Source organism: Acinonyx jubatus, chromosome E4, assembly GCF_027475565.1.
Source record: "Acinonyx jubatus isolate Ajub_Pintada_27869175 chromosome E4, VMU_Ajub_asm_v1.0, whole genome shotgun sequence".
Taxonomy (NCBI): domain Eukaryota; kingdom Metazoa; phylum Chordata; class Mammalia; order Carnivora; family Felidae; genus Acinonyx; species Acinonyx jubatus.
In genome coordinates, this window is record NC_069395.1 from 46,498,740 (window position 1) to 46,526,484 (window position 27,745).

General features: G+C 35.7%; 2 protein-coding genes across 3 annotated transcripts in view; one reads left to right on the forward strand and one right to left on the reverse strand.

Moving 5' to 3' along the window:
- The window catches only part of TPR (translocated promoter region, nuclear basket protein), a 65,348-nt gene extending 46,825 nt beyond the window's left edge, over positions 1 to 18,523 (reverse strand). The window contains exons 1-18 of one of the 2 annotated variants that reach the window (XM_015063270.3): positions 18,383 to 18,523; positions 17,702 to 18,010; positions 15,881 to 15,985; positions 13,507 to 13,580; positions 11,906 to 12,002; positions 10,254 to 10,357; positions 9,727 to 9,891; positions 9,155 to 9,247; positions 8,432 to 8,512; positions 8,265 to 8,352; positions 7,406 to 7,546; positions 6,881 to 6,972; positions 6,411 to 6,608; positions 4,223 to 4,330; positions 2,613 to 2,839; positions 1,766 to 1,929; positions 981 to 1,114; positions 746 to 894 (exon numbers count right to left, since the gene is read on the reverse strand). In XM_015063270.3, the coding sequence (XP_014918756.2) occupies positions 746 to 894; positions 981 to 1,114; positions 1,766 to 1,929; positions 2,613 to 2,839; positions 4,223 to 4,330; positions 6,411 to 6,608; positions 6,881 to 6,972; positions 7,406 to 7,546; positions 8,265 to 8,352; positions 8,432 to 8,512; positions 9,155 to 9,247; positions 9,727 to 9,891; positions 10,254 to 10,357; positions 11,906 to 12,002; positions 13,507 to 13,580; positions 15,881 to 15,985; positions 17,702 to 18,010; positions 18,383 to 18,452 (2,399 nt within the window). In that variant the 5' untranslated portion in view covers positions 18,453 to 18,523. The remainder of the gene's footprint in view (positions 1 to 745; positions 895 to 980; positions 1,115 to 1,765; positions 1,930 to 2,612; positions 2,840 to 4,222; positions 4,331 to 6,410; positions 6,609 to 6,880; positions 6,973 to 7,405; positions 7,547 to 8,264; positions 8,353 to 8,431; positions 8,513 to 9,154; positions 9,248 to 9,726; positions 9,892 to 10,253; positions 10,358 to 11,905; positions 12,003 to 13,506; positions 13,581 to 15,880; positions 15,986 to 17,701; positions 18,011 to 18,382) is intronic. The other variant, XM_015063269.3, reaches the window with a different exon arrangement.
- A 117-nt stretch (positions 18,524 to 18,640) lies between these two features.
- ODR4 (odr-4 GPCR localization factor homolog) overlaps positions 18,641 to 27,745 on the forward strand; it is a 34,361-nt gene continuing 25,256 nt past the window's right edge. Inside the window, exons 1-3 of the mRNA XM_053209564.1 lie at positions 18,641 to 18,800; positions 21,259 to 21,379; positions 24,206 to 24,343. Of these exons, the coding sequence (XP_053065539.1) occupies positions 21,281 to 21,379; positions 24,206 to 24,343 (237 nt within the window). The 5' untranslated portion in view covers positions 18,641 to 18,800; positions 21,259 to 21,280. The remainder of the gene's footprint in view (positions 18,801 to 21,258; positions 21,380 to 24,205; positions 24,344 to 27,745) is intronic.

The window sequence follows — 27,745 nt, forward strand, 5'->3', positions numbered from 1 at the left end:
TATAATGTTGATACATGAAACACCCACCACAATACAGAACACAATTTATTTATGCATGGTTAGAGTTTTGCAGATCCTTTTTTCCTCTATAATTCTTTCTATTATGTATGTGCTTGAAAGCCTACAAATGGCTGGCTACAGTTATCAACATAGGGGAAAAAAGGTGCTTATATCTGGGGTATCAAACTGTTGGGACTGTATGGAGGAAACAACCTGCCATATGCTTACAAAAACCTAGTTTTATCATGCAGTATACAGAAATACATTTCATTCTAACTTACTAAACTAACAAGTATTTGACAGACCTACTAAAACTATAAAATGAGGTTTACTATTACTTTTATAAATGACCAAGAAAGTGAATTTTCTCAAAATTAACTGTCTAGTGCTTGCTTCTCTTCTACCTAGAAAAGGCTGAATAAAATTTGCTCACATTCTTCTCATCCTCTTATGCATTTATGAAATAATTAAGTCCTATAGAAACAGTACATTGTTCAATCTCAGGAAGGAAAACCAGCAACATTCTTCACATCAATTTCAACTTATTAAAAAACTACCTGGCCTACTTAGGAAATGCCCAAGAGAATCATTAATCAATATTCAAAAATGAACCCCTACAGCCCTAGATTATACTCCACAAATGAGTAAACTTTTGCAAACTAATCCTTGAACTGGATTCAACTGAATATTGAAGTTCAGACTATTTTTACTAAGACTATTAACTTATGAATGAAAGAAAACTTACCGTTTAGAAGCAAAATCTAGTTGTGTAGATATTTTGGTGTTTTGTGATCGCAAATCTGTAATTTGATCCTGAAGTTTCTCAAGCTGCTCATTTTGTATTTTTTCATTATCTGCCTTTTCTTTTTTGTAATTCTCAAAAATTTCCTGCAACTAAATATTGATGAAATTATTAAAAGATGACCACCTGTGTTCTCAAAGATTCTAACCAAGATAAAAGTGTCATGGCGTGTTCTTACCTGTTTAAGAGCAGCCTTTGCTTCTATAGCCTCTGCTGACTCAATTACAGGTACCGGAGCAGGAGTGGAAGCAGTCTGTGATGTACTTGAACGTTTCGGAGTTGATGCAAGAGAAATATCATCTAAACTTGAAGCTTCAGAAATGTAAAAGTAATAATGTAACATCTCTTTGTACATATGGCATTGCCAAAATAAACAAGCTCGACTTATTTAAATGAAACAGTAAGATTACAGAGATTATGAAAGAAGGAATCTAATGAACAATCTACCATGATCACTTTCAGTTTCTGGTTAGAGACAATATTTGCAAATGAAATGGTGAAACAAGACATAACTAAAAGGTCATGGAGATGTAATGTATAGTATGGGAATATGGTCAGTGATAGTCAGTTAACTCTGTATGGTGACAGAAGGTAACTAGACTTATAGAATGTGGGAGTCATTTCATGTTGTATGGAAATGTCAAATCATTATGAGATACACCTGAAATTAATAGTATATTGTACGTCAACTATACTTAAAAACAGACAAATATAGTAATTCATGGATTCTAAGATACACACTTATCAACAATGGTCAGAATTTCTTCTTTCTTAGTCATACCTAAAACGATTATATGTTTTAGGATTGGTGATGTCATGATCGATCAATCACATATAGTAGATAAATTTGAAGCTACCATCAGTAAACACTGCTTATGTTGCAAAATCTATTTTATAATATACATTTAAAAAATATTTCCCAAAATTACTTGGAATTTTTTAGGATAATATGTAAAAACCTACCTTGTAAAGGAATGGCAACTCCTGTTGTTTGTGACAACAAAATACGGTACATATCACGCTGACGAACTATAGAATCAACAAGCTGCATTTGATGTTGTCGTGACTCCCGGAGTTGTTCTAATTCAGTGAGGGCATTCTCAAGTTTTAGCTGCAGCTCAGTGATTCTGTAGGAAAAGAAATCAGTCTATTTCACATGACTGAGATTGAGTTATAATATCTACTATAAATTCTACTGTATTTCAATAAACTATAAATTAATAAGCATTTTACCATCTATCATTAAGCATAATGTTTTGTTTCTCTTATCCTTTCCTTCTTCTGCTGGTATTTTAAGAACCACTTTAAAAACCTCCACCATACAGGACTCAGGTACTCACCAATGTCACCTGAAAAATCTGTTTGCAAAAATCAAACCAATTCCACTCAGTCCAAATCTCAGTCTTCTTAGCCACTGCTCTTTCTCTGGCACCAAACACATTTTTGGAAAAAAATCGTTACTCTGCTTGAGTAATTCCTACATTACCTTCTCCATGAAGCCTGGTCTGTTTCCTTAAACCTAGGCTAGGTCCTCCACCTCTACACTCTCAAAGACAGACTTCTAGCCATTACAGCACTGAACACACGGGACTAAAATTATCCTACTTATTTATATACCTTATTCTATCTTACCATCAATCTCATCCACAAATTGAGATCCCTAAGAGTAAAAAAAAATTTTTTTTGTATTGTTGCTCAATTCTTTTTTCCGTTAAGTCATCATATTCCCAGTTTACAACACTATTAGGGACACGTAAGAACTTTTTAATAAGTATTTTTGCTAAACAAACTGAGGTAATCAGTTGCTTACTTGGATGAAGTTGTTTCTTGTTCCTCTCTTTCTCTGGTTTCCCCAAGTTCCCTAAGGGCCACTAAGAGACGTTGATTTTGCTGTTGAAGTTCTTCAATATTTCTATAAGACACTAGATGCTGTGATATTACTTCAGATGAACTACTTATATCAGCGGAGCTCACTTCCTCATCACGAATTACATGATTACCCCTTGCTTCCTCAAGTTCCATCAAAAGCACTCTAATCTAAAAACAAAATTTTAATATATTATCAAGTAGCATTGACTTTGATTCTGGAAATGTTTAGAATAAAAATTTTCAAATGAAAATATTACTTTATGAAAGCCATCAATATTAAATTATCTTAATATCAAGATTGTTTTATTTATTTATTTATTTTTATTTTTTTTCTTTTAGCGTTTATTTATTTTTGAGACAGAGAGAGACAAAGCATGAACGGGGGAGGGTCAGAGAGAGGGAGACACAGAATCTGAAACAGGTTCCAGGCTCTGAGCTGTCAGCACAGAGCCCGACGCGGGGCTCAAACTCACGGACCGTGAGATCATGACCTGGGCCGAAGTTGGCCGCTTAACCGACTGAGCCACCCAGGCGCCCCATCAAGATCGTTTTAGATATTAAAACTTAAATATTAATGGGAAAAACTATTTTTCATTTCTATAAAAGTGTCAATGAAAGCTGTTGTTTTTTTTAAATTACCAATTCACAATTCTAGAAGGATGGTCCCATTTTTGTAAAACAGTGGCCAAAGAAAACACAAAGAAATATATACCTGTGTGTGTATGCTTGCACATGCATGCTTATGTTTATATTGTATGGTGCAGAAGGACAGCATGAAAAATAGATTTTAATTCCATTCATATGAGGTTTTCATGTATGTGCGTAAACCTACACATAAAATTGAGGATAAAATATATGAACAAGATAGATCTACATTCTTGACTTACTCAGTTGGAAAAAAAAAGTCCCAGAGTAATGCATATAGCATGGTTTTATTTCAATAAAAACAAGAGGTTGGGGGGGGGACGCACCTGGGTGGCTCAGTCAGTTAAGCATCCAACTTCTGATTCTGACTCAGATTCAGGTCCTAGTCTCACAGTTCACTGAGTTCAATCCCCGCACTGACAATGCGGAGCCTGCTTGGGATTCTCTCTCTCTCTCTCTCTCTCTCTCTCTACCCCTCCCATGCTCATACATGTGCTCTCTCAAAATAAATTAAAAAACCAAAAAACAAGGAATGCTTATACATATTCATGAATGTTCACATGTATCTGCATATATATGAAAAAAGACATGAAAGAACTAGTCTGTTAGCACTGGTTATGTTCTGGGACTTGAGTAGGAGGCAGAAACTTTTACTTATCCTTGAATTATTTCATTTATTACAATCGGTACTTGCAATTTGAAAATTTATCAAGTACTTAAAATATAAATGGGAAGGGTGATGAAAAAACAAAAAAACAATGACTAGCCTATAATTCTGTTAGAGTAGTATCCCTAACTGATGAGAACTTCAGATGCAGTAGTTCTATCTTAGATACCTGCAGATTCGATCACTACTGGGCAGTCTATACAGAAAAAAAAAAGAGAAAAGAAACAAAAAATTCTAACCTGTTGTGAAAGATCTTTTATTTGTATTTCCATTCTTTGATTGTCTCTTTCAAGCACAGATGAATGTTTGTTAGCTTTATCAGTGTCCTCCTGCAATCGTTGAATCTCCTTTAAAACATAAATTCTAATGAAAATTCTGTATTCCCTTCTAAGATCTATACCAATAAAATAGTTATATGAACAATAAAAATACACAGTGCTCAACTACTTCTGTATGAAATAGTAGTTTCTAAACAGTCACTTCTCTACAAATATGAACACATACACTTCTTAATATCTCAAGTACTGCTTATCATTACGCTAATGCAAACAATGGAGAATTTGCCACTCCGAATTAACTGTAAATTACAATTATACAGCCACATGAAATTAATAGTGTATATCAAATAACATCACACAAATACTCTCAAAAGCTGTGTTACTGAGATGAAAACAAAGGACTGTATTGTAATGCTAATCATTAATACATTGCTTATCTGCAAATACATATCAAAAGTAAATGTTGGGTAAGGGATGCATAAGACTTGTATAAAAAAGGCATCAGGAATTAATTCTAAAGAAGCAATAGTCTATGTTTCAAGGCTGTTAAAAAAAATAGTATAAGCAGTGCCTTGCTAAGTTTCGCATCACAATATCACTAGGGATTTAGGGGCATACTTTTAAGGAGCCTGAAAAAAGCACAAAATTTGTTGAAATCTTATGCTTTATCTCAAATCCATACAAATTTTGCCTCTTGATGAGTTTTTTTACATAATAATGTTTTAAATACTATCCAAGTGAAAGATGGCTCATATTTATCCTGTGGTTTCAAGTACCTGAATGCCCTGCTCTAAAGGTATGCATAAACCATTTTCTGTAGAAACAAGTATGTGACAAAATGAAGAAGGCAAATACTCATGAGATGGCAATGATACAAATCTGCTGAGTTTAAAATGGGATTAACTACGATGCCAAGGAAGAAGTAATTTAGTTATAAAACTCTTAAGTATCTAACAAATGAACATCACAGAATCTAGACTGGAGGACACATGATATTGGTTATGGACAAAAGATTCTACTATAAAGAAGATACAGAAATTATCTATAAATTCTTTAACTAGTTTTAAAAAAGTATGTAAAGGATTTTTATTGTTATACCTGCACATTAGTGAAAAACAAACAGGTTTTTTCCACAATGAACATCTGCCCCTCTACTTCACTATCCTCTTCAGACAATAAGCTCCAGGCAAAACACTCTCAACAGTGAGAAACTCAAGATGATGTAATTATATCCAAGGGACTTCTTTTCAAACAATGGGGTTGGGTGTGTGTGTGTGTGTGCAGATTTTAAATGCCAATATTCTGTCAAGGCAAGACTGACAGATGTCATATAACCCAGGAGAAAGAGACCATTAAATATAATATACCCTGATTTAAACTGACAACTAAACCGTAATAGCAACAGCAACAAAATTTTAAGTTTGAATTAAGGACCCTATTTATTTATACTAATCTCCAGGAAAAAAAAAAAAAGAAACTGATCAGTTTAGAACAGCAGATACAAATGGATTTAACTGAATTTTCTCAATAAAATTTGTTTAATAAACTTAGACTACTTCTCAGTAATATTAATAGTTGTACCCTAAAAACAAAATTATCAGAAAGTTTTTTAATCATTATCTAATAAAAAGGAACCTTAAAAGGGAAGATATTTGTGAATTTCCTTGGTACTTCCAATTGGCAAAGAACAGTTAACAAAATAATGTACATAAATATTTGCCAAATTATGAAATGTTATAAAAAAGGAGTTCTTCTCTATGGTCAAACAATGTTACCATTTCTAGACAGAATATCAGAACCCGACTGACAAGGAATGACTGTGACAAATTTAAGAGTTCTATTACAAAGAGACTGTTATTTTAATTTGAAGAGAAGCCCAGCGGGATTTGGCTATTCATCATCCACTAGAGAATCCTACAGAAAACATCTCTAATGTCTTAAAAAATATAAAAGGCTCCCATAATTTTAGCAGACTAAGAGTAGGACATTTCATTATTACAGGTGTTTAATAAAGTAGAATTACTCCATTGCTGAAAAAGCACGATTAGCCTTTCCCAACTCAACCACTTTAATTCTAGGAAAGAATTACCTAGTAAATCATGTGTCATCTATATTTTTCCCACAGCTAAAATTTAAGAATGGAACCAACCTTCATAGCTTGTTCAAGCTTAACAGATAAACTTGCCACAGCTTTCTGTGCACGTTCATACTCCTCACGCTGGCGTTTCAAAATTGGTGCTTTAGCTTCAACTTCTTTCACTATTTCATCTAGATATTTATTAATTCTTTTATTCTCTAGTTTCTCCAAAAGCAACTGATCCTGAGTTTCCACATAAGCATTATACAGCTGAAAGGAGAAGAGGGATTGTTTCAAATCTGAGCGTAACAACAGAAGTATATACCTGTAATTGATACAGCCTCATAATAAACATGTGTTAGCACTTACATAAGACGTTAATGTTTATTTACTATGTTATAAGAACCAGAAACCAAGAAAGCTTTTCTTGGAATGTTCCATGAAATCATCAGATGATTTTAAGAATAATTTTTCTCAGCATTAAATTTCAGCAAATTTCCTTTTGCTGAAGGAAAACAGTAAGATTTAAATACCATTCTTACCTCAGTTAATTTCATGCCAGGCTTCACTATCTTAGCTACAGCTGCTGCAGTAGGAGACATGGCTGCAAGTTCTTCTTCAGATAATATGGCTCCTGTGCCAAGACATAGGAATCTAGTGTATTTCTGTAGTATTTCAAACTAAAGCCACTAACAGTTTTTTCAAGACGAGTAAAATGTGACACCTATGAAGCATTACATACAAATTCCTATGTGGATTCTACAATGGGGTATCAAATTGTCAGGTAACATAATCCAATTCTAAAAATCATGCAGTTAAGTATAGTTAAAGATATTCTGGAAGTTGACACATAAATTATGTGTGATCAAATGATAATTATACTTGACAATATAGTAAAGATACAGACAGATATTAATTTTAAAGTAAAAAATTCTAATTCTATAAATTAATGGAGTTTCCTTTATCACAACATGATAAAGAAATACTATTAGCGGAAATTAGTAAGAACTATGTAGGAAGTTCTAGTACTTCATTCAAGCCATTATTAAGTACCTATTAATCCATACCTTTACGTTTTGTGGCAGAAAGCAGGTCATTTGCATTCTCTAATTCCTTCTCCAACTTTCCTATTTTCTCAAGCATTTCTTTTTCCATTTGATCTTTAGATTCCTCCACTTCTAGAAGATGATCTTGAATTGCTTTATTGGCTAAAAACATTTTTAAAGACAATATCCAAACATACAATTAAAATCTTGGAAGTTTATAAAACGTAACAGAATAGTCATTATTTTTCCCTTCAGTAGACACCATTAAATTGTAGACAGGCTATGGCTGACAGTCACCCTCTGAAAGCTCTTGCTCTACATTCCTTAAATGTCCTAGCCTGGTGAATCTACTTCTCCTTTGGATGTCTCCAATCTAAGGGGAAAATAAGGGAATTCAGATTGTAAAGAAGTGGCTCTACGTATCTCTTTGATTTTATTCTGATCTTTAGAACACAGAAAATGACTGGAAAAAGATCATACAAAAATAGCTTACATTACAAAGAAGAATATAAGAAAATCAAAGACGCTAAAAGACACAATTTACAAACTGAAATGTTAGGCTTATTTATGGAGTAAGAGAATACCCAAACTACTCATCAAGTAAGTGTCTCATAAATGGAAGAAAAATTTCCTTTAGAAATCAGACCATATATAGGATTATAAGATGAAAAAACCAGAAAACTAGTAGCTAACTCTATTTTCAAAATAGAAAATATCTGCTGAAAATAGAATTCAAAGTTTCTTACTCCAAGAATCTTTCTTCTATACCAAATTTTGTCTCTAATAAGATTGCCTTCCAAATCCAACAACCTACACAAATGTAAAGAAAAAAACACCTTTTATGTAAAACCAAAAATAATCCCCATAATTTAAATCTTACCTTCTCCAGCTTCTTTCAAAAGTTTGTGCAGTTCATCTACTGCTCGGGTCAGTTCATTGCTCTTTGCCTCGGAGTCATCAGCAGCACTCTAAAATTTAATCTTACAAAGTTATTTGACATCCAAAAATGCAACAGTAGGACACTAAAATGTGAGGCTGGGCATTTACCTTGTATAGATTAGAGAGTTTTATGTGAGCATTTAATTCATTGTGGAATTTCTCTTCCATACTGGCCTGCTGTTCCTTGGCCTGCAAAAAAGACCCAATTACAGCAGTCTCATCTGAACTGAATTTAGAATGCTTATCAAAGACTAAGATAAAAAATACAATTTGCAAAGAGATAAAAATTAACATCAATTTTCATGATAAAGGTGAATTACCTTAAAAACAAAAATATGTTTTTATCTTAAAGTGTAATACATAAATACTAAAATTAACCATACTCATTTTCAAACAATATATTGGATATTGGATAAACTACATGATTGCCTTTCCTGGGTCTAGCTATTTTAACCTAGCTACATCATATCAGTATCCTGGCCATTTTATGGTGCCAGAAATAGTTCACAACATGAAATCATTTTAAAAATAATAGCCTCATAAATGCTTTTTTTTTTTTTAATTTTTATGTTTTTTTTATTTTATTTTTGAGACAGAGAGAGACAGAGCATGAGTGGGGGAGGGCTAGAGAGAGAGGGAGACAGAATCCGAAGCAGGCTCCAGGCTCTGAGCTGTCAGCACAGAGCCCGACGCGGGGCTCGAACTCACAGAAGGTGAGATCGTGACCTGGGCCGAAGTCGGAAGCTCAACGGACTGAGCCACCCAGGCGCCCCGCCTCATAAATGCTTTGACGATTTTATAAAAGAGAAATTTTAAAGTGATCTTCTATACCTCTTTTAGTTTGGTCAACAGCTCTTCTACATGTTTTTGAAGATTCTCATTTGACATCTTCAAGCCATTCATCTGTTCTTCCATTCTGGAAACCTAGGAACAAGAGCGTTGGGTAGAGGGAAGATGTTGTATTAGCTGAAATTAATTTTCAATTACATAACATAAACGTATGTTTCGATAAACATAAAGTTTAGCTGCCAAGTGAAAGCAAAATAATCCCCAAACCCAAAAAAGGATTTTATATAAAATATGTATATGTAAGAGAATGAAAAATAACAGCTCACAGAACAACACACTTGGATTTAGTTGACAAAATTTATCACCACTTCTTAAACATGTCTTAAAGATATATAAAAAAATAGTAGAGAGTATCAAAATTCATCAAAGAAGATCTTAAAATATTTAATTATATGCAACTGGTTCATTTCCCAGGCCAAATGTTTGAGTTATGTCCTCCACATTTCTAACATTATAATACATTTCATTTGGTATACCCATGGAATATTTTTGTAATAACCTGGCACATAAATGTAAGTTTTAACCAAAATGAAAAAAAAGTTTTACTAACTTACCTCTTCTTTTTTGTTTTCAAGATTACATTTAAGCTCTAGAATCTCATTTCCTTTTTCTCTGCCAAGAGCCAGAAGTTCATCAGTTTTAGTTTTCAACTCTGTATTCAGCCATGTATTCTGATTATGTAATAACTCCTTTTCTTGCTCCAAACGTTTTTCTCGATACTAAAAATATCCAAGAAAATCATGTTTACAGTTAAAGACAATATAGGGCTAATAAAAGATTTTGTCTGTAGCTAAAGAACACAAGCAGAATCTTATTTTAACAGAAATAAGTATTTGCATGCATTCTTAACAGAAAATAGGTAATCAGGTAAGATAATCATATCAAGAACTATAAGAAACAAACATCACATAAACACTTCAATTAAAATGGCCATAATATTTAATTAATTCCCTGATATTAAACAAAAACAAAAACACAGATTTTAATCACTTCATAGATAACCTGCCCACATTTAAAATTTAATTTAGGGAGTTTTAAGCAAACATTGTATTTTGTGCATTAGAAATTATTTGTTACTTGCTTTAACAGAAACATCAGAAGCTTGAAGTTCATCCAGTTTTAACTGAAGATCACCCTTTGTGGCATTGCTTTCCTTAAGTTTTTCATTTAGACGTTTAAAATCCTCTAGAAAGGTCAGAAGAGAATTTGAAAATGACTAATTAATGCTCAGAGAAACCAAACATCAAAGATACATCTCTAGAAATACAAGCAGTTAATACAAAGTAGTTCTCGACTTCTTTATTTTGTTTGTCATACTTAGTTATAACTTTAATTTAAACATGCAGATGATAAACCAAATTTGTGCACCCAAGGCAACATATAACTTACACTGGTTATTTTAAATGCTGTATCTTAAGCTAAATATGCAATTAGCATTAATTTTCCTGATATATACTTACAGATCTATTAAAATTTCATAAATAGCCATTTAAGTTAAAAAGCAGTGATAACAAAAACCTACTCAACAGAGCCAGAACATGTCCATGCTTAGTTTTCTATATACTCCTTATAGCAAAGTTTTATTAAATTTTTTTTTTTAATGTTTATTTTTGAGAGAGAGTGAGCATGAGTGGGGGAGGGGAAGAGAAGGGGACAGAGGATCCAAAGCAGGCTCTGCAGTGACAGCCGTAAACCCTATGTGGGGCTCAAAGTCACAAACTGTGAGATAAGGACCTGAGCCATAGTTGGATGCTCAACTGACTGAGCCAACCAGGTTCCCCTACATGAAAGTTTTTATAAAAAAAATTCCGGGGCACCTGCGTGGCTCAGTTGGTTAAAGTGTCCAACTCTTGATTTTGGATCAGGCCAGAATCTCATGGTTCCTGGGTTCAAGTCCTGCATCAGGCTCTGCACTGATGATTGAGATTCTCTCTTCTTCTCTGCCACTCCCCTGCTTGTGTGTATACCCTCTCTCTCTCTCTCTCTCAAAATAAACAAAAAAAAATGTTTCAATTTTATCTACCTATTAGCTGATCAACTTCATCAACAAATACTCTGAAGTAACTTTTCTGAGACTGGAAAAGTATAGTTACCTAACTGAATAGTACTGTATAGCAACATAAGTAATTGAAAATTCTTCCATTAATAAAACCTCCAAAATTTTTAAAAAGTAACCAAAGGTAATTTGATACATTAAACTGCTTAAGAGTCATGTTTACCTTAAAACATCAACTGTTTCACATACTATCTACTATCTATCTTACGTATGTGTATTACTTAGCTTATGTTCCTGCCTCATAACTCCTTCAGTCCGTAGTTTTAAATATAAGCTCTCCTTTCAGGTTCTTCTACATATTGAATGTTTATGGACAGTTTATTCCAGCAAGTGTGTCTGTATAAAATGAAGGAGTTTAGCCTCTACAACTAAACACTTAAACTGCTTCCAATCTGATGTTATAAATAACGCTGTAGTGTTAGCATGTAAATCTTGGTTCAAATTACAACTCCTTAGAGATGTTTTTCATTTATGCATACTTATCTAGACACTGCTTTAAAACCTTGGTAATGATCTAAAGACAAACGAGTGGCAGACACAATAGGATATTACATTGAACTATATTCTGCGCTATGACAAAGAAACACCAGCAACAGAAATGGACTGAGGATTAATTCCTAGCACTGTAAGAAGAGACAGGAAAGAGTGAAGTTAGAGCCTAAAGTATTTTCTCATACCTGTTAAATATTCAAGTTCTTGAGATAGTCTCTCATTGGTTCTAACTAAGTCTCTTTTCTCAGCTTCTAATTCTTCTTTTGTCCTTGTAAACTGGCTCTATCATGTAAAGGAGAAGCATAATACATTTAAATTAAAAAATAAAGTTGATTAATCATTATAGGAACTTGAACACAGAACTTTAACATTAGCTGTGGTTTAAGCATGGTTGGTTTTTTCTTATAACTTAATACACTTAAAAGTTTAAAAATTACCCACAATCTCAACACTTCTATTTATATTTTGCAGTTTTAAAAATTATTTTTCATAGCTTATGAAAAAATTTCCCATATCATTATTTATCACTTGGAAATGTCCTAGTTACTTAAACATGACTTTGTAGACAGGACATTTTATTTCTAATTTTTTGCTGCCATAAAATACAATATGATGACTGTCACTGTATTTACACCTTGGTTCAAATTATTTTTTTAAGAAAGAGCCCTAGAAATGGAATGTCTTAAAACCTTTAATATATTTTGTCAACTGTTTTACAGCAAGATAATGGCAATTAATATGCTTTGATTCATAAGCACCAATCTCAAGCCACTCATGCCAGAACTGAAGATTAAAAAAAAAAAAAAAAAGAAAAGAAATCAATGTTCACAGGAGGAGGTAAAAAATAATTACCTGATTGTTTTATCTGCATTTTTCCTTAAAAAAATTTTTTTTATTTTTTTTGCATTTTTCTGATTACAAGTAAAGTAGAGCAACCTTTCACATTGCCATAGACCATTTGTGCAGCTTCCTGATGTTTTTTTTTTTGAATTCCTTTGCCCATTTCCCCCTTGAATGATTTTTCTTTAAGGATGAAAGCAGTCATATATTAAGGATCCAAACAGTCATATTTTAAATGAAAAATACTTAATAGCTTCCTTGTGTTTTAGTTCTATGCAGAAAATTTTAAATTTCTACTGGATTAAGTCTAGCGCTCTTTCCCATTGTAAGTACCTTTAATATACCAAGTACATTTTAATTTCAAATCAAACACAAGTTTTAAAAAAGCAATAGCAAGAGGCTGACATTCCATCTAGTTTCTCACGGACTATGACCACTTTATTAAACCAATGGGTGACCAATCCTCATGATCATACTCCATCTGTTATTCTTCTTACTACTCTAAAATGATTATGATATGGATTCACCCATATCCCCAACCAGATCACAATAGTTGAAATACTGCCTGAGCAACAGTAAACATTAGAGAATTTCTAGGTAGGTTAAGTAGGTAGACAGATAAATCTGTGAATGTCTATCCTACCTACAGTTCTATGGCACTTTATTTACAACGTGAATTTCTGGAAAAAAATCACAACCTTAAGAACTACAGAGTTAAAAGCAAGTTCCCTTTTATATTAAGCACTAATACATTCTGATGAGTAAAAAAATGCTCAATCAATAAAACACATAAAGGACCAATTAAGGAATATATATTTATGCATTTTTGTTTAGTGATAGAACACGCTTCATTTTCCCATTAAGTAATGAGTAAACACAACCAGAATAGAATACTTCCTCAAGTATCATGTTTATAGTTAGCTTTATTCACAAAAATAACTTTTACCTGAATGGCAATATTGCGATCCTGAGCAACTTCAAGTTCTTTATTTTTCTCAGTTAGTGCCTTCAGTTGATTGTCTGAATAAAAGGAATTTTATGAACTTAAAAACTGCAATGACGGTTTTCATCCAATTGCCACCCATATGTATTTCAAAATGAAGAAACTGAGACTCAAAAAGACCGAGTCGTACATTCCAAATTCATGAATATTCCAAGTTTACTTGTAGACCAAATTTTTAAATGTGCTATCCTGTCTCCAAAATCACATTTTTGATCATTCTAACCAACATTTACAGGAAAACGCATATGCAGTTCTCACGTTTATCATTTTTCAAGGACATCTCTGAGTCAATCATAAAGAGTAAATTATATTTACAAATAAGAAAATTGAGTAAAAAAAGACAAAACCAAGAAAGTAAATAACAACATTTAAAGTATAGAAAATGTATACAGAGCAAATAACAATAATGGATAATTTTAATTCAGCTTGTTTATCACTTTAAAAAGAGCCTTTACCATGGAGGGAAAAAGTTATGCTTGATACCGAATTATCAAACCCACAATCTCCACTCATAATGGTCTATCTTCCCTTGTACAGTCTCTCCCTTAAATGCACACAAGTAACTAGGAGAAATATACTTCCTGAAACTTTCCTCCATTAAAATACATCTATATTATTTACGTGCTAGCAATTTAATGACTAAATACATTATCACTATTTCCGATCTTAAGTTCTATTTAAACAGTTGGCTTATTATACAGAAAAATCTTGTTAAATTAGTGTAAATTTTCTATTTTGCACTTGTATCATTTGCTGCTTTCCAAAAGCACAGATTTAGAATGATAAACTAAAAAAACACAAACATAATTGTATACTCCTAGAAGGCATACTAGATGCTTATTATACAGAAAAATCTTGTTAAATTAGTCTAAATTTTCTATTTCACACTTATTTGCTGCCTTCCAAAAGCGCAGATTTAGAATGACAAACTAAAAAAACACAAATATAATTGTATACTCCTAGAAGCCATACTAGATGCCTTGTGTAAATAGACTCATATACCTGTAAGTATAAAATAACCAAACTTACGCAAAACTGTGCTAACTTCACACAGGAAGGACTGCATGTGTACTGTTCAGCACAGTATCAAGTACATAGAAGACAAATGATAGGTTACCCTCATCTTTTCCAGATCTCATAAAAGGAGCAATAATCCAGTAATTTTCCTGAAATTCTTAAGTACCACAGCCCTACAGACCTAGTTATCATGCCAAAACAGAATACAGATGGATGAACCAGATGTAGCTACTCGAGAAATTACTTATACCTTCACTACATGTGTATATATACCATCGTACATATATGTCATATTTTTTAAAAAAATTAAGTGCTTCAGAATGAGCTGAAAAAAACTATGACCTAAATACTCGATGGCCACAGACCTGGTTAAATAAAAAGGTTGAAGTGTTAACCATTCTCTTGATTATTAGCTTCTGTGTTCCCAATCAAATTAAAAATCCAGCTATCCCTAATAATACCATGTCCCTACTCTAGAAAGCTCTTTCCTGACATTTGCTTTCTTCTATCATAAGCAAAACATATGATACACATCATTTTCCTAAGAAATGCCACGACCTTTAACTAAGATCTTGTGTACCTTCTAGAACTTAATGATAGAAGGAAACTAATTAAAAAGGAAATTACTCATCTTTCACAAGAAACGGGCCTTAAAGAGGAAATATCCTGGGATTCATACACATTTGTAAAAATTGTGACAGTTAAAATTATAATAATAGAACAGGCTTTAATCTTCAACATGCAAATAATAAAGTCACTCTCCTTAATCACACTTTCCGTTGCATAATGCTTTATGACTTTTTAAAATGCTTTCAAACATCTCTCATTTGATCTGTACAGTTGTGTAAGCAGACGGACAGGTGGTTCTAGCCATTTTATGTGTTATGATTTACATGTGGCAAAAGAACTTTTTTTTTTTAATTTTTTTTTCAACGTTTTTTATTTATTTTTGGGACAGAGAGAGACAGAGCATGAACGGGGGAGGGGCAGAGAGAGAGGGAGACACAGAATCGGAAACAGGCTCCAGGTTCCGAGCCATCAGCCCAGAGCCCGACGCGGGGCTCGAACTCAGGGACCGCGAGATCGTGACCTGGCTGAAGTCGGACGCTTAACCAACTGCGCCACCCAGGCGCCCCGCAAAAGAACTTTTTAACAGCAGAATTGGAACTCAGATCTCCTGACCATTAAGCCCTATGACAATCAGTATTTTCATAAATAGTAATGTTTCCAGGGCACACAAAAAGGTATCTAAAAATCTCCATTCTCCAAGAATAAAATAAGGACACAATTAGATACTTACTGAGCTTCTCGAGCTCAAGCCTCAAGCTTTGGCACTCTCGGGTTTCATTCACAAGCCTCTCCTGACTGTGGGACAGCCTCTTCTCTATCTCAAAGTATTGTTGTTCTTCAGAAGAGCAGAGAAAAAAAATCAAACACACATGTGCACATACTGTCAATACTGCTACTTATTTTTAATAACATTGATTTTAATAGTTAAGACACAGTATTTGAATCGCACTCCAAATAAGAAAATTTAAGTAAAGATACACAGAGCACTGAAAGGACTTTAACGTTTCCTTATATACTTATCTATATATGTATATATGAACATATACAAGTATATAAAAGAAAACAAGAACTAAAGAGAGTTTTACAAATTACTTCTCTATTCACAAGACTGAAATTCTTCAAGGTAGGCAAAATCTCTTATCTTAGTATTTTCCCCACACATTACTTTTTAGCATAAAGCTGACACACGTACAAAAAACCTTATTAAATGGAGAAAGAATACTTAATTAAAAACTGCTTTGTTTTAAAAGGTTGTGTAAATAGACCCATACACCTGAAATTATAAAATAACCAAATTTACGCAAAACTGTGCTAACTTCACACAGGAAGGACTGCATGTGTACTGTTCGGCACAGTATCAAGTACATAGAAGACAAATGATAGTTACGTATAAATTAATGAAAAGAATGCCGTATACAACCTCCAGTGTTGGGATTCAGGAAATTATTAAAAAAAATTGTTTTTAACGTTTATTCATTTTTTGGGAGAGAGAGAGAGAGAGAGACAGAGACAGCATGAGCGGGGGAGGGGCAGAGAGAGAAGGAGACACAGAATCCGAAGCGGGCTCCAGGCTCCGAGCTGACAGCACAGAGCCCTGCACGGGGCTCGAACTGATAAATCTGATAAACCGTGAGATCGCGACCTGAGCCTAAGACGCTTAACCGACTGGGCCACCCAGGCGCCCCCAGGGAATTACTTTGTAACACCAATTCTGCTTGATAATTACATTTTTTTGAAGTGATAATGTATTCAGAATTTTCAATCAATTTAGCAAAAACAGCACCATAACCTGCCCCCCCCCCAACCAAGAAACTTACAGAGTTAGTATTTCTAACGATAATCACGGTGGTCTTAATCTCTCTTCAAGGATGTTCAAGTCACTGTCGCCGGTAACTTTACTTGAGGGTCTGCTATGGGTATCTATAAACAGGTCTTGATATACTTTCTAGTAAACTCCAGCTTTTACAGAGAAATCCAATGTATCAAACTTACTTAACCTATTTACGATCGCTGCGTTTCCAGCGCTGTGTTATGCACCTACTCATTTTTGTGAATATCTACATCGTTACTGGATCCGCTCGAAGGGCTAAAAAACAGAACTAGGTGCACGAAGTGGTCAGTTCGACAAAGGCCTTTGAAGGCAGGTGACCGGAAAACTGAGCGGCAATCGCTAGCATTTTACGTGCAACATAAAGACACGGTACTCTAAGCTTAGAGGGAGAGAAGTCGCGCGGACTCCGGATAGTCCGGAGTAAAGAAACCCAGATCTTCACAATTTGTGTGCCGACCAACGTTAAGTGTCCCTATGTGAGACTAACTACCAAGAAAACGGAGCTAAATGTAAATTCAGTTTAAAACAAACAAAAGGGCTCCTTCATTTCAAACTGTGAGGGAAGCAGGTAAGAGAAGGCCTACAGGAGGGCGAGGCAGCACAGGGAAGCGATGCCATCAGCGAAGTCGTACGCAGAAAGCGAGCTTGCAAGGGGAGAAGACCAGCCATGGCTACGGGGTCGGGCCCAGAACCAAGGGCGGGAAGAGCTTCGCCACTTACCACTCTCCACCTTAAATTTCTCATGCCGCCCCTTCAGGCCATCGATCTCGGATTGCTGGTCGGCAAGGAACTTTTCAAGTTTGTTCTGGACGGACTTAGGCAGCTTGTTCAGTTCCGTGCGCTCCAGGACCTGCTGCAGCACCGCCGCCATGTCGATGTGGCCGGGGGCCGCGGGGCCAGCGGCCGGCGGAGCAGAACCGGAGAAGAAAGGCGAAGACCAAGAGGACCCAGAAGCCTGGGCGCCCGCCTCGACCACCTCGCTCCCGGGCTCGCGCGCGCCTGCCCGCCGGAGACTCCCGCGGCGGGACCCTGGGAAATCGAGTCCTGCGTTAGGCGCCGCCGAACGCGCCACAGCGCCCGCGCCCGAAGTGCGCGCGCAGCCGCCGGAAGGTGGGCACCCTGGGTATCCGAGTTCAGAGGCGGCCTCTGACCCGGCCGGGCACTCCGATTTCCGGCTCCCCAGTCCACCCACTTCAAGCCCCACAGACCTGTGGGAAACGTAGTGTTTTGTTTTTTTTTTCCTCAATCCCTTCGGTGAGCCTGATTGCGCACCGCCCATTCCGCTTCCTCTTTTCTCCCCGCCCCCCGGCTCTCCTCAGGCCGTACGACTACTGTCCGCGAGATGGCGCCACGGAGTATTCGTCAACTCACGTCCCTCCCTGAAGAGCCAGGCGACCTTACCGTCAAAGCTCCGGGATGCCATGGGTCGTCCTCTTTGGCGGCTTCTAGACACTGAGCCACTAGAGGGCATCGGTCCGAACACGGTTGAACGGCAGGTGCCGGGCTACTGCCACGCTCTCAATGGCGCCCGGAAGGGGGCGGGGTGGCGACCGCAGTCCCTTTGGCTGAGATGCTGCGATGAAGGAAGGGGGGCAGCGTGCGTCATCAGCATGCGCCACTTGACTCCCGAGACCCTGGGTTTGGAGTGGGAAGTGAGGTGTGGGAAGTCTGTCGCTTTCTGATGAATTCATTGGCTGTGGAATTTGGACCCGAGGGGAATCTGGCGCCAGGAGGCTGGTTCTTCCACCTTAAACCCATTTCTCTGGAGGACGGACGGTTCGACAGGTTTGCCTGTCATGCGTGCAGAATCTGACTGCAGGTGAGTCGGCCTACGGGTGTAATACGTGAGTGTGAGGGTTGAGTGTGTGCACTCGGGCTCAGAGAACCTCCTTTTGAAGGAAGGAAGTAAGGAAGAGACCGAGTGTAAGAAACATATGGGCAGACACTCCGGCACGACATTCAAGTCCAGCTTTGACAAAACTTAACTTTGTTAAAACGGCATACTTAGAGCGTGTGTGTGTGTGTGTGTGTGTGTGTGTGTGTGTGTGTGTAGCGGAGTAACAGTGAGCCAACAGGAATTTAAGGCGCTAGTTTCATTATTCTTTGTTTTAAGGTGATACTGCAGAAAGTGTTACCATATGTTTCTACTTCTTGAATGGAGAAACTATATACAAAAGTTTTGTGTTGTAACAAAAGTTTTAAAACACAGTGTTAAAAACCGCTTATCACTCTGCCTCTATAACAGAACTACTTGTTTCCAGATCGTAATTCTGTGACTTTTAAGCCGAACCTGTAGATTATTTCATATTTAAATATGCCTCTGAAAGAATTTATTAGGTCCTTTATTGCAAATAAAGTATTCCTAATGTCATTCTCCTGCAGTTCCCACAGTAGCAGCCCTTTTGTGAATATCAGTAAGGAAAGATTGATTTTTCTCCAAAGTATTTTATGTAAGCATGTTATCTAAGGTTGCTGGTATGGGTAGCACTGTCTTAGGTCCTTAGCCCACTATTCGTGATTTGGAAAATGCAGATATTCTGTGTTTGGACTCACAGAGTCCTAAAATTAGATGGGTTTTCAGACTTGCCTGATCCAAATTCTTTATTTTGTAAACTAGGAAATCTCTCTTTTGTAGAGATTGAGCTGTCTCAAGTCACAGTGCTTGGACAATTTGCATAGCTTATGCTGTCACACAATATTTCAGGATAAATTGAACTGTATTAGGCAAGATGTACATTTTTAGTAGGGTCTTTTGTAAAGTATGGTCAGCTATAAAAAGTTTTGAAGAAGCACTAAAGTAATATGGTTCCTAGGTGATAGTTTGGAAAAAATAGGATTGCAAAGTTACATTTCATTACTTTGGAGTCATTGTCACTGCTTTTTCTTGAAGAATTAAGGATTATTAAGACAGAAGGAAAAGTAGAATAGCACAATGAAGAAGAGGAAAGTTTAATATGTTAAGGCACTATTAAAAATGGAAAGCCTTTAAATTTATAGCAGGGTTACTGATTTAGATAGGCAGTTCTAGACTTAGTCTAAAGAGAAATTTTGTGCAAACCTGATTTACTTGCACAGTTGTTGGAAAAGAGCTAGGAAGAAATGTAATGCATTTTGAGACAAAACTGAACAGGCTTTTTGAAAAAACAACACCCCGTAGACAGTTTCAAACTGGAACCAATTTGCTGGGCTTTACTTTTGGAGTAATGGAAAAATCATTGTGACTGGTGATTTTCTTTACGGGTGTCAGATATGCCACTGCAGCATATTTATAGTTGCCTTGGCTTTATTGTGCCAAAAGTTTGAAATCTTTTCCAGAACTCAAACGACTCTTATTCCTATTCAAAATGCTGCAGCTGTCATCCATAAACTGGAAAGAGAGAGCAGAACAGAAGTTACCCTTAGTAAAGGGTTAATTGAAACACCAACTATGATTCCTCAGTATGAACATAGCATTTAAGGACATGGATTCTAGAGCTAAACTGCCTAAGTTGAAATTCCACTTTTGCCACTTACCAGCTTTTCTGCTTGAGCAAGTTCCTTTTTTTTTCTTCATCTATAAAACAAGGGTTATTAAAAAGGGGGGGTTATAGTAATAGTACCTACCTCATGCGGTTTTTGGGAATATTAGATATTACCACATGTACAGTACTTAGAACAAGGCTTCATACAAAGTAGAAACCATGTAAATGTTCATTATTCTTGCATAGCTATTTATCAAATTTCATAATTCTAATTAGACTGTGAGTTACTCAAGGGTAGAGGTCAAGTATTATTCATCTTTGTGCCATCCGACCTGGCTCAATTTCTAGCACATAGTAGTTCTTCATAGTATGCTTATTGAGTAAATGAATTTGATTCTATCTCCCAATGAGCAGCTCAGAAATTGTCTTCTTTCCTGTTTTTGAAATGAGTACAATGAGGCTCAGCTTAGACTATCAAAGATGTTACAACTAAGGAGTAGCAAATTAAATAAAAAAAAATAGGTGTGTTGACTGCTAGGTTGGTTTCCTCTCCCTTATCTTAGCTATAGAAGTGGGTTTTATCTTTTATGTCAACTCTAGTTGATTGGTAATCATTTCCAGCAACACTGTATTGAGGACTCTGAAGCTACATTTAAACTTTGCAGGAAAGAATTCCCTATTTAATAAGCAATCTCTGCAAGGCATGGGATAGAATCAGGGTAGTACCACTTCTGTCTGTATACAACCTCCATGACAAAAACATTGCAAGTTATACTTTTACTTAAGAATGCTGTATATTTTTTTCTCATAATTTAGGAGATAGAATTAGTTCTCAGTAATGGGAAGAACCTACATCGTAGAAGAGGCTGTTGGCCAATATCTTTCAAACATAAATCTTCAAGGAAAGGCTTTTGTCTCTGGTCTTTTAATTGGACAGGTATGTATCTTTGAGTGCATTTATTGATAAAACAAATTACTTGTTTATTTAAAATTAAAATATGCTGTTTAACAATAAGCATAAGGTTAGGGAATGGAAGAATGGAATGTAAAAGAAGAACTTAACATGGATCTTTGAGGAAAAATATAGAGAAGCAGGACAGACCCCAAGTTTGCTTAAGTGAGAACACATTTCCTTTTGATAATGTAAAAGTAAATTATAATGTAAAAGAAACCCCAAAATTAGAATTTTACTGACCAGATTATATGTGTCTTAATGTCTTTCCAAGTGTTTTATACTCTCATTTAATCTTTATTAATTCCTGGTTGTCTAATTCTTTGCAAAAGTAGCTTTTGACAACTTTATTTCCCATTGTTTATCTTATCTCAACCTTGGTGGCGATAGTGGGCATGTCTTTGTTACATGCTATGGTATCCATTTTACTGATTTTTTTTTTAATGTTGATTCAGTGGAAAGGGAGGAAAAGGGAATAGGAGAAATTTGAAAATTAGACAAATTTTATTTCCCTTTTAGAGTTAAGCCTTAAAAATCAACACAAAATGGATCAGAGATTTGGACAGTTATGTTAAAAAGCATAAGCACCTGCTGATTTATCATATAATCAGCAGATAGGACTGGTCAGCAGTATAAAGCGACAACAAAAGGAGAGTCACAGACACACTGGCCTACCTCCATCTAAACACTAGTTAGAGAAGAGTGCACTGTGGCCCAAGGGCTTGATTTTGATGCCTAGGAGCAAAAAGTTCTATTGTAATAATTTTCTTTCTGAGTATTTTATCATGATGCTTTAGAATCTTCGAATTGTGTAATTAATTTTTTTGTTCTGATTCTATCCAGATTTTCAAGCTGTTTCCTTTTATAATTTGGTTATAATTATAACCCTCTGTTACCTACTTACAAAGAATGTACTGTCCAGAAGAGTCATGTGTTCACACCCCTTCATGATATTCTTGTTTTCAACATCATTCTGAATGAGCCTAGTTAATGTCAGTCTAGCCCTGAGACACTGGTTCATTTTCAGGGTTTTCATACAGCTGATTTCCTAACTTGTAATGCAGAGGGTAGACCCTGTACTGTTCACACAGATAATACCACCCTATGAGGCCTCACATTAGGTAGCCAAAGTACCTCTTGGCAATAATCTGAACTACTTTGTGATTCAGGTTACTTGCATCCAATATGGGGCTCTTTTTGCTAGGAGCTTTTTTTTTTTTTTTAATTTATGTGTTTATTTTGAGAGAGAGAGAGAGAGAGAGCCCACCTGGGGAAGGAACAGAGGGAGAGAGAGAATCCCAGGCAGGCTGTGCACTGTGTCAGCACAGAGCCCAATGCGGGGCTCGAACTCAAGAATCATGAAATCATGACCTGAGCTAAAGTCAGATGCTTAACTACCTGAGCCACCCAGGTACCTTAGGAACTTTTCATTTAAGGTTTTCGACTACCCTTTATTTAAGAAAGTTTAAGGGAATGAGAGTCTCAGAAAAAGACGTAGTCAGTAAAGATAAAAGGTCAGGGAGAAGTACCCTTTTCCAAACTTGCCTTACTCGTATAGGCTTCTAGAGCTTGGCAAAACCACCATCTTACAAATAAGCCTCTCACGTTTTAAGATCTTCCTTCTAGTCTTTCCTTCTATTGCCTTTTCATCCCTTCCGGAATGTTCCTACTTAAACTCATCACTTTCTCCTTCTTCAAGCTTGCCTGTTTCCTACTCTCTGGGTCAGTTTTTTCTTTTCTTTTTTTTTTTTAAGTTCTGCTTTCTTAATCAGCCTCTACCTTTTCCTGTGTGTATATGAATATAACTTTCTGGAAAAATTACTTTTGTAGAAATAATTTCTCTTCCTTTGTATTCTATTCCAGGATGACACTCATAATAGGAGTTTCAGGTCATGTATGAGAATGACACCATGCTAACTGGTTCTATCTGCCTTGTTTTTACTTTTTCTTTATAGTGTACTTTCACTGTAAGGAGGTTGAGCTATTAAAAGTTCCCTAAATTTATCTTTTTTTTTTAACGTTTATTTATTTTTGAGACAGAGAGAGACAGAGCATGAACGGGGGAGGGTCAGAGAGAGGGAGACACAGAATCTGAAACAGGCTCCAGGCTCTGAGCTGTTGGCACAGAACCTGACGCGGGGCTCGAACTCATGGACTGCGAGATCATGACCTGAGCCGAAGCTGGCCGCTTAACCGACTGAGCCACCCACGCGCCCCCCTAAATTTATCTTTAGATAGCTCACCTTTGGTTACCATTTAACAGTTATTAAAACTGAGGAACATAAATCTGATATCACTTCAATTATGTGTCCCAAATCCCGTTTGTTTTTCTGTGGACAAACATGTACAAATTCGCTCTATCATTGTTTCAATGAAACTAAGACACACAAGATAATTTGTTGCTTTATTTTACTGAGTTTTTATATTTGCTGAGCCATCCAATCTGTTCAGATTATTTAGAAAATAAATATGATAACTAGAAAATTGACAAAGTGTTTTATCTTTTAGTTAAAATGCAGTACATTCACTCATTCAGTAAACTGTTTTTAAGAACCACTAAAGGACCACTATATGATTCACATTCAGGATGTCCAAGCAAATGAGGATCTGATATTAAGTATATCATGTATATAAATGACATGCAAGGGAAACATTGCAAAGTTATCCATGATAATTGGTTTCCCTGTTAATTCCGTTGTAATGCAAGTATTAGCGATTTATGCTGTACGTATATTATTTTTGCATGTCGTAAGAGCTTTATGTTCTTCGATCAGATAACACTCTAATAAGCTTTTCTAATTTGTTTTTAAGTGTTCTTCACAAAAGGATTATGTCATTCTTGCCACTAGAACGCCACCCAAAGAGGAACAAAATGAGAACCTCAAACATCAACAAAAAGCTAAGTTGGATAACTTGGATGAAGAATGGGCCACAGAACATGCCAACCAGGTCATCATACTTGTTTTTTATAGTTAAGTTGTGCTTATTGACTGACGAAATAAAAGCACTTCAGCCTCAGACTACTAGACTAGGATTTCAGAGTACTCGTTTTTAAGTTTTCAAAACTTGCATAGTACATCAAAGATAGAAATATCTTGTGTCTAATTTAAAAATGCATTTTCTTACTTGAGGTTAAGTCACCCAATATTACCTAATAAGTGATGGAACTGGGATTTGAACCCAGGCTGATTTGATATATGTGCTGCCGAAGCCAGCACCAGGCAGTCTCATTTGAAAGCCTTTGATTTTATATGCTCTGCTTTTCTATTGCTAATCTTTATCCATTGTAGGGTTTTTTTTTAATGCTTATTTATTTATTTTTGAGAGAGAGAGTGTGCACACAAGTGGGGGAGGGACAGAAAGAGAGAGATACAGAATGTGAAGGAGGCTCCAGGGCTCTGAGTTGTCCGTGCAGAGCCCAATGTGGGGCTTGAACCTGTGAACCATGAGATCATGACCTGAGCCGAAGTTCAATGTTCAACCAACCGAGCCACCCAGGCACCCCTATCCATTGTAGTTTTTAACCTGTCTTTGTTATTTGTCCTTTAGCTTATTTCTGAGTTTTCTTTAAAATAATATAATACTACTAATAAAACAATAATAATATAATACTAAAATAATACTAGTTATTGATAATATAGTTGCTGGTCAGATTGTTTTAAAGACTTCATGTAGAATAAAATGATAGGTTTTTTTTTATGTCCTTAGAATGTATGTTGTAATCAAAGTTACCACAAACCAATTGTAAGAGAAATGAGATAAAAGTAGAAAAGTACAGTAAGAATATGGAATGGTGAATGATTAAATATCTGCCAATGGCTAGATTCAAACAGGTTCACAAAAGGTTCTAAACTTGCAATATGAATAGTACTGCCAGCAGAAGTCCGAGAACACACTGAAGACACAAAGGATAGTATGAATAAATGACCCAAAGGCATGAATGTTAAAGGCATGTTAGGGGAAGAGCAAGCAATTGGTTACAATCGAAACACCGGATATGTAAAAGAATGTAGTTTTAGACATAAGGCTGTGAGAATGTTTATGGATGGTTTTGGAGCACTATCCTAAGAAGTGAGGAGTTTGTTTGGTAGATAGTAGCTCTGTGGTAGACTTTCAGAGCTTCCTTTAGAGAAGGAGTTAATATGATTGATCAATAATTGAGGAGATAATTTCAATACCTTGGTACAGTGTAAATGGAGGGTAGAGAGACTGAATATCAGTTACCGTAATAGTTCAAAAAAAGATGATGTGAGCCCGTCCTAGACTCTAAGCTTTGTGAGGACACGGGTCATGTCTGTTTTGTTTATGGGTATATCCTCAGTGCCAAGTGTAGTATTTCCGTGGTTTACAAGAAGAACTCCAAAATGTTGGATAAATGAATGCATGAGTTAACTAATGCAGTGAGCTAAAACTTCACTTGCCAAAACGCTCCAGTCACAGAGCCAGTAGCAAGATGATTTAGTGACCAAGTAGACTGGGAGTGAAGAGCTATTGAGAAAGTAGCTAAACATGACACATTTCTAGCCCAGATGTTTAGGAAGATGGTGTTGCCTTTATATAAGGAGGAAAAAGATTTGGGAGTGGGTGAGAGGGAATTCACTTAAAAGTAGTTATTGAATGGATTATATCAACTAATAGGAAATGTTAGAGTAATGTAAAACAGTGATTTCCATCTCCCGTCAACTTTAAATTTTTCAGAGTTGCACGTGTTTATCTGTATGTTTGTATGTGTAATAGGAGTGGTGTGTAGTAAAAAAAATACAAGAAATTTTTAATATCTTCTAATGAAAATAATAAATATTTCAAACTTAAATTCACAATGGTTTCTAAGTAACTTTGGACTCTAATTTTTCTTCTGGTTTCTTATGCAGTGTATACTATATATGCATGTATATATATATGCATAGAGAGATATATATTGTATATGTTTACACATACACACATACACACACACACATACACGAACATAAAATTTTTATAGCAAAATAAGTTAACTGTTTTGCCTCTAGAAAGAAATCGCTAATTTTATTCGTTATGGTGCTTTTGAAAACATACAGATTTTCTGTGCTAAATATGAAAACTTTGTTCTTTATTTATATGTCAAGCATATGTTACTATAGTGAATAGAATTTATGAAATCTGAGGGAACCACCAGCAGACACAATGTAAATATATTAAGGAATAGACTGGTATGTAAGAAGACTTAACCTTTTGATCAGTTTTCTTGTGCACTGAGCACACACAAAAAATAACCAAAGCATTTTGATCTCTGAACTTAGATGATAGAAAGAAATCCATATGGTATTAAGAACTAGCCACAATCATGTGAAGGGAAATAACATATTGTGGAAGACAAACTAGTAGTTTGGATCAAAAATATGCATAACTTCATAATCTACAAGTCCACCTCAGGAAATTTATTCTAAGCAGATAATGCCATGAACATAGAAAGCCTTGCTAGAAGTTTTACAATATTATTTTAGAGTAAAGGGGTGCCTGGGTAACTTGGTTAAGTGTCTGACTTCTGCTCAGGTCACAATCTCACAGTTCATGAGTTATAGCCCTGCATCGGGCTCTGTGCTGATAGCTTGGAGCCTGGAGCCTGTTTCAGATTCTGTGTCTAAAATAAAAAACATTTATTTTAGAGTAAAGAAAAATTGGAAATAACATTCATACCCAATGTAATAAATAGGTACAAAAATTGAAGTAAACATAAAAAATAGGAAACAATGGATTTTCAAGTGAGACGCCCTCTATTCAAATACTAGGCTTTTAACATTCTTCTGAATATTATAGGAATAGAGAGTTAGTTGAGAATCACTTCTTCTCTTAAAGAACTTCCAGACCATCGCATACCAATGATTATAGCACGGGCTCATGTGATAAGCTCCATGGGAAAACAACACCAGAGTCTTGTAGAGTTGGGAGATCAAAGTATCAGGGAAGGCAGCTTCCTCAAGCTGACTTTGACGTACAGTAGAGTTCAGTCATGTAGAAGGATAAAGGAAAACCAGTTCAGGCTGAGGGAGCAGCTGGAGTGAAGGTTTAGAATTAGAAAGCTGGATACATGTATGGGAAACAGAACTTTTTGAATGATACTTGAATATTTCAGGGAAAAGTAGCATCAAGTGAGGCTCTGAATATCTGATTAGCTAGATTTTGGAGACTCTGAAATACTAGTAGTAGATAAAATATATGTATTATTTAGGTGACTGACAGTGGAAGCCATTGAAAAATTTTAGAAGGTATCTCACAAGATACTTTGATCTTGTGAGAAAGGGGTTTTGTTTATTGATGTAACTAAAGGGTATCATTATTAAATGGTTTAAGTTATAAAGTATTTTTAAGACA